This window comes from Miscanthus floridulus, chromosome 3, assembly GCF_019320115.1.
Source record: "Miscanthus floridulus cultivar M001 chromosome 3, ASM1932011v1, whole genome shotgun sequence".
NCBI classification, from domain to species: domain Eukaryota; kingdom Viridiplantae; phylum Streptophyta; class Magnoliopsida; order Poales; family Poaceae; genus Miscanthus; species Miscanthus floridulus.
In genome coordinates, this window is record NC_089582.1 from 100,444,307 (window position 1) to 100,451,245 (window position 6,939).

The following is a 6,939-nucleotide window of genomic DNA, read 5'->3' on the forward strand; positions in this document are numbered from 1 at the left end:
CATGATTGATATCACTAATGCTTGTTTAGGAAGCAGATGCTCGCCCTATTGTTGTTGCTCGTGCTAAGGAGCACTCCCTTGTGGCAGGGTTGTCGAGGCTCCTGGGCTTTGGGCTAGTAATGGCACTTCTTTGCCACTCTAATGGGTCATAGCTGGTGCGAATCGTGCTCCCGAGCTTCCGAGGGCCGGCCCTTGCCGGTTCAACGTCCTCGGTGGGCTCGTGAGCCCTCGGGGATGATTTCTTTGTGTTCATTCCATCACGATTCCTAGTCGGGAGGGCTTGCGCGTCTTGATACTTGAGGCTTCCTAGAGTGTTGACATCGCGGTTGCCGTACCCTCGCTTCTGGACATGATTGCTGCTCTCGACAAAGGGCTAGCGCATACTATCGCCGTGAAAGCAGGTTCTGAGAGCAGTGTGCTTCAGTCTGCTCGGCACGGTACGCTCAGGGCGCCTGCTTCCTCGGATGTGCATGCTTCCGAGTGGTGGCTCATAGTCTGCTGAGACATGCTGGGCAGCTTGTCCATCATGCGGGATTGAACCCTGGTTCCAGACTTGGCCTTGTGAGGCGTGGCGCCGGTTAGCCACCTGATCACCAATGACAATGCCGCGTGGCAGCGAGTGATCTCATCATTCATGCATGCTCTGACATGCGGCACTTCGCTAGTTGCGAAGACGCTGCTCGGGGCACGGTTCTACCACCGAACTTAGGCCTCCCACATGGTTTGCCTAGATAGGGTAGAAGCTAGTGATGGGCATTGATCCATTAGTATGGATAACCTCACGGTTTCCCAAAAGGATGTGGTCGGTTAAGGCCATTCCCTAGGCGAGTTCGTCGCGAGTCATGAACTTCTGGCCTTCTAGGCGGTGGGCTTGGCCATGACCAGTGACGAGAGAGGGTACTGGCCCCCCTATGTAGGTGAACTCTAGGATGCTACCGTCGGGGCAGTTCCGAGAGTGTGTCCGCCAGGGGCCAAGGGGCCCAGATCTCCATGGCAGAGGTTTGGGCTGCGGCTGTAGGCAGACGTGGGTGCTGGCCCTTTGACGTTGGTGAACTCATAGTTTCCGTGGTGGATGTGGCCGCCATGGGCCATTCCGTGGGCGAGTCCTCCAATGGTGCGAGGAGCCATCGCTTCCTGCTCAACGACAAGAGTGCGTGACTTGTCCCCTACTTGGCGCACCAACTATCAGCGTTTTATAAACCGGACTAGTAAATTTATACGATTGTCGCGCCACTCTAGGAAGACGATGGTAACATCCAAAAGACACGAGGATTTATACTGGTTCAGGCTAGAGCCCTACGTCCAGTCTCAGAGATGATCGAGTGCGTGTTACTCGCTTGAATGCTCTGAAATTCTTACAATGGTGGGTGCAAGAATGATGGAATAGGTAGGAGATCTAAAGCTAGGAGATGGGCTGCCTGAAGAGAAGCTTTAGGAGCCCTTCTATGGTGTGAAAATGAGTGAATGAGAGTTGGATCCCCATGAGGGGTGCCTTGGCTGCCCTTGTATAGAGTTCGGGGCCAGGGCGTACACAAAGAAGAAAGTTCTCTCGACCGAAGGGTCATGAGCCTAAGGGAGGTCCTAGCTAACTTGGCTTGCAAGTTACGTCATCTTGTGGAGTACATCTAGACGTGGTTGTCGTCATGGTCTTGTGGCCAAGTCGTGGAATGGTGTGATGTGGTGCTACTGTACCGACCGTGGTGGCACTGTAGGGACAATGGTGGTTCGCGTAGCCATCCTATGCGACATGGCCTCGCCGTGGTCTTCGTCATCGCTCCCTGGTTTCCTGGGGTGTCGTACAGGAGTTGGTAGCCGCCCCCAGGTCGTCGATCGCCTTGTTGGTTTGAAGAACTGAGGGCCACGATCCCGATCATCGGGGTCATGGCTCCCGTCGGTCTAGATGGCCTCTAAGTCAAGGCCTTCATCGTGGATCCCATCCCGTGGTGGGCAGTATCGTATATGCGTCCTGTCGGACCGTATTTCGACAGTGGATCGCTGTACTGGTCGTCACCGCCGTGCGGTGTTGTCTTATTTGCACAGCGTGGCGCAGGGATGACGTCTGACCGGACCGAGGTGACCGCCGTCCCCTCCGTCCTTGCGAAGTCAGAGTAGCGTGCCTACCTTTGCCCGAGTGAGCGCGTTTGGCTGGGCTTAATCTCTCCCCGTTTCTCCCAGGGGTCGGGACGGTGCAGAGGTCATGCGTCTCTCGTGCGTCGTGCGGCTAAGTCCGCTGAAGGGATCGTGGTCAGCCTCTGCCTTAGCGCTTGGCCTGGTTTTCTTGAATCAACTGGACCTCGGTTGTTCGGGCCTTTGCTAGCTGATATAATTGTGGGCCGCGTGGCCCAGTAACTAATCGGTGGCTTGGGACACCTCGGGGTTATAACCCCTACACGAAGATTAGCTGGGTTGCTTTGAGATACGTGCGATTTTTTAAAAGAGAAGTATTGGAGCAAAAGCCTTAAAAACACCCAAACTTTGCTAAAAATCAAATACCCAAACAATCTTTTCCCGAAGCAGCTGTACAAAATGTAAAAACCTCAGTTATGTGTAAACATACACTAGAATTTTGGTGAGTTGGCTAAACACATCGTTGAAGATAGTAGAAACAGGTATCCGAAGCTACACGCCTTTTCCAGCCGTGCATTTTCAATTTGTCATTCAGTTTTTTTTTTATGTACTCCCTCCGTTCTAAATTATAATTCGTGACTTTTTAACCCAAATTTAACCACTCGTCTTATTAAAAAAATTATACAAATATAGTCAAATTTAAGTCATTCTTGAAAAACTTTTGCTAATAAAACAAGCCACAACAAAATAAGTGATATTTTGTATAAATTTTTGAATAAAACTAGGATAAAAAATCAAATAAATTATAATTTAAAACGGATTTAGTAGATATTAATATTAGGACAGAATGTGTTTGGTGACTTTGGCATACTAGAAACCTGGAACCAAGCACCTTATCACACTTATACAGACACCCAGACAGTGTCACAGTAAGCATTGAGTTGCAGCACCATATAATACAGTACAGACCCAAGCAGATGCACATGGACCAACTCTCCACACGAACCGATGGAAGTTACCACGATGGCCACATAATCACATCGCATCCACAGTGGACTAGCTCTTCCCTCCTAGGCTTCTACAGTCCGACTCCTCTATAGACCTCGCCATGGCTGGTCGGCCACGGTCACTCCCCGTAGAAGGCCTTCTCGAAGGTCTGCAAGTACTCAGGCTCGAGCGCGAAGAGCACGCTGATGGGGTCGTCCTTGTCGTAGCCCTGCGTGACGTAGGCCGTGCCGCTGCCGAACATCTGCGCGGGCGCCACGAACCCGGGGCGGCCCCAGCCGAAGTCGGCGTCTTGGATGGGCATGCCGAGCCAGCTGACGACCCAGAGGTCGGACTCCGGCATGAACTGCCCGCGCGCCGCCTGGTTGCCCTTCTCGGACTCCAGCTCCAGGTAGTCGACGACGGAGCGCACGAAGGCGTCGTCGACGCGGGACACGGCGCGCTTAATCCGGTCCGCCACGAACCCCAGCGGCTGCGACAGCACGTCGCCCACCTTCACGGTCACCAGGTCCCGCACGATGGCGTTGCCGAAGTAGGTGGCGGGGAGCGGCGGCCGGAGGCGCTGCCGGATGTTGGCGGGCACGCGGAGCCGCGTCTCGCCGTCGGCCGGGAGGGCACGGGCCACGCACATGGCGCGCCACAGGTGCGCCGTCACCGCGCAGTACGTGGACGCCCCCGGCGCGCACCGCGACCGGATGTCGGCCAGGAGCTTGGGCGGGACGGTGTAGACGCGCGTCACGAAGGGACGCGGGGACCCGTTGAGGTACGCCGGGGAGTAGACCGGGTGCTCGAAGGGCACGTGCGGCGGGGAGCGCGCGCGCAGCAGGGTCCGGTCGTGGAACGGCGTCCACGAGGGGGACTCCCCGCGCGCCAGCGCCGTCCACGTCCGGATGAACTGGATCGCGCCCGCGCCGTCCATCGTGACGTGGTGCATGCCCGTGCCCACGGCCACGCCGCCGCACTTGAGGAAGGTGACCTGCAAAGATTCAGTTTTTCCTCGTTACATTACATTACATTCTGAATGATGTTCTGACTCACACCACACCAGCTTAATTGTTTATCGATCTGCCCACCAAAAGCAGCAGATCAATGCAAAACGGATTTCCAGACAGCAGATTCCAAATTGTTCAATCTATTGTATCTTTCTTCTTCAATTAAATAACAAAAATTGGGCACTCAAAGAGGGTCCCAATTTGTTCGGAGCCCCAGAGGTGATTTGACTTGCAAGTTGCAGCGGCCAATCACACACTTATGATGGTAAGATAAAAAAAAAAGGTGCGCTCTAATCACACACTTATCTTTAAAAAGCAGAGGCAAACAAGACAAAAACAAGGTAAACTCCGCTCTCCAAATTTTGTCAACAAAGGTGTGCCGATCCCATCATCTTGTCTCTCTCTGAGTCTCTGTACATAACGGTTGACCGTTGTAGTCCACCGCCCGAGGATCCAAATCAAGCTTGCTCGCATCATGACAGCAGTCGCTAGGCCAATTTGCAAACATCTTGAAAACATCGGCCACGCCCAGGGCCATGCCGCGATAAACCTCGTTGTCACCATCAGGCAATCCATCAACGACGGGCGGCGCTTCGTCGTGGCGTAGCGGCGTCCCCATACCGGCGCCGGGCACACGGAAGCGGCGATTCTGATCGATTCGACGCATCAGCATCGCCGTCGCAATCTATCCCGACAGTTATGGTGTGGGAAGGATTTTGTTTTTGTTTTTGTTTGTTGGTTGGTTGGTTTGGCTGAGATCGATGGCACTATCGATCATGACGGTTCTGGCGTGGCAAGGAGGTTTTTTTTTTCATTTTACTTCAGTTTGAGCGGAGCGAGCACGTCTGCAAGCACATCCAGAATTCCTCCTGATCCAGGAAGCATGGCCGTCTGTGTGCGAGGTACGTAAGGGCAAAGGGATAAGGAGGCCAGGGAGAAGCGTGGCGGGCACAACCACATCTTTGTGCATCTCAATGATTGGATCAGTCTAGAAGCAAAAAGCAATGGTCTCTGAACTGTTATGCATGGGGAATGGGATTTGGAACACCGGAAATACGGATAGATACGAGTTGGAGAGTCGCACGCATGGGCATGATTTTCGCTGCGTGTTTTTTTTTTTTTGGAAAAAGAAATGCAGAGAGACACTGCAATATCAAGCGCTGCAGTTTACTTTCGTATCATTAAATTTTGAGCAAATTTTGCATCCTCATCAGGAGTGTTTGGCCGATTTGTAGCTAGTCTTCCCGTGCCCAACACTTTTAGTGACTTCCCCATCTTATCTCAAAATAACCGCTTCCAGCAGAACATCGTGTCGTCCTAGTACTACTAGTATCGTCTTCCTGCTTTCGGTGAACGAAAGGAATCTTTTGACGGTTCGAGGTGGCTAAAACACGAGGGGGGCGCAGCCGGCCTCGGCTCGCCCCGGTCGAGCCCGGCCCGGAAGCGTCCATGGCCCAGTACCGCGGGCCCCAGTGACGTGACGGGGATCGAACCGGCTGCATCGCGTGATCCCCGCTCGTCGCCTTGGGTGGCGCCAATGCACTCGACGGCCGGTTCCTAGACATCAGATTAATAAAAAAAAAAAAAGATGCACTCGACGGCCGCATCGACCTGGGCAGGCGCGAATCTAATTGATTCTTAGATAAAGGTTTCAATTTTAATATTTATCTATATACTCTATAAAGCTTCTCGGAGCATCCGTCGCTCGACACTTTATTGATTCGGGCTTAACCAGTGGTACAGTACAGTACGAGTGTCCGACCACCAGCGTGTCCCACCCCGTCCGTTTGTGTGTATCCCGCTGTCCTGACCCGGTGGGCCCCACGAGCAATGGAGACACGAGAGCAAGTGGCCCCACGAGCCAGCAGTTGATTGATTATCCTATGGTTCTAGCCTCCTCCTAGGCGTCTTCTGACCCCGATTTTTTTTTTTTTCATCTTTTACGGACCGACGTTGCCGCGCGATACAAAGCGGAAGCCGGCACGAAGGACACTTTATAATTAATTATGAACCGGATTACCGGACGACCAGGACGGTGAAAAACTGAAAACGTACACGTAGACCCCGTGGTGATTTTGATTCAGCAGTGAAGCAATCAAAGCAAGAGGAGCCAACGGCAGCGCGCACCTGGACCATGGCGAGCACGCAGGGCGGGTCGCCGGAGGCGGCGAAGGGCACGAGCAGGCGGCGCGCCTCGGGGGACGGCTCGAAGTCCCTGAACATCTCGTCGCCGGTGAAGTCGGCCCGCGCGACGACGAACAGCGCGCCCTCGCCCGTGCAGTCGATCTCGATCCGGCCGCCCTGGCCGACCACGAGCCGCCCCGCCAGCGGGTAGAACGCCACCAGCGCCCTGGCGAGCGCCTCCCGCAGGCGCGCCGGGTCGAAGAACGACCCCTCCCCCTCTCCCTCCTCCCCGGCACCGGCGGGCGCGTCGGGCGGCCTCGGGTAGTAGTAGACGAGCGGCGTGTGGGTCTTGGGCACCGCCAGGTCCAGGTTGGACAGCCACAGCGCGTGCCGCGGCGTCGCCTCGCTCGGCGGCACCAGCGTCGTCTCCACCACCTCCACCTTCATCCTCTGATTTGTGCGCGGCTGTGTCCGTGTCCGTGTGTGTCTCTCTGATCTGCTGCAGTGTGCTTGAGCGGCGCGCTATGGAGGGAGGTGGTGGTTTATAGAGGGCGGATGGGAAGGGGATGGGGTTGATCCACATCTCACTCTGGGCATAATTAACCGAAGGCCGAAGACCGAACCAAAAAGACCGAGACCAAAAAGTTCGGTCATGAGTTCGGTCCTGGCTTCCAACTAACTGAAGTAATCGATAGAAGTTCGGTAATATGTGTCGGTTAACCGAAGTGACCGAATTGACCGTAGTTCTGTA

At 54.5% G+C, this 6,939-nt stretch overlaps 1 protein-coding gene across 1 annotated transcript; it reads right to left on the reverse strand.

Moving 5' to 3' along the window:
* Positions 1–2,870: 2,870 nt before the first annotated feature.
* LOC136541959 (putrescine hydroxycinnamoyltransferase 1-like) lies at positions 2,871–6,735 on the reverse strand. The gene is made up of 2 exons (XM_066534154.1): positions 6,192–6,735; positions 2,871–4,048 (listed from the first exon to the last, which is right to left on the reverse strand). Exons 1-2 carry the CDS (start codon positions 6,633–6,635, stop codon positions 3,194–3,196), a joined length of 1,299 nt encoding a protein of 432 aa, XP_066390251.1. The 5' UTR covers positions 6,636–6,735; the 3' UTR covers positions 2,871–3,193.
* Between the last annotated feature and the right edge of the window lie 204 nt (positions 6,736–6,939).

Coding starts and splice junctions, on each gene's coding strand:
- LOC136541959 (XM_066534154.1), bottom strand. CDS start 6,635: ATGAAGGTGGAGGTGGTGGAGACGACGCTGGTGCCGCCGAGCGAGGCG. Junction 4,049..6,191: donor GCGTGCTCGCCATGGTCCAG/GTGCGCGCTGCC, acceptor GAATCTTTGCAG/GTCACCTTCCTCAAGTGCGG.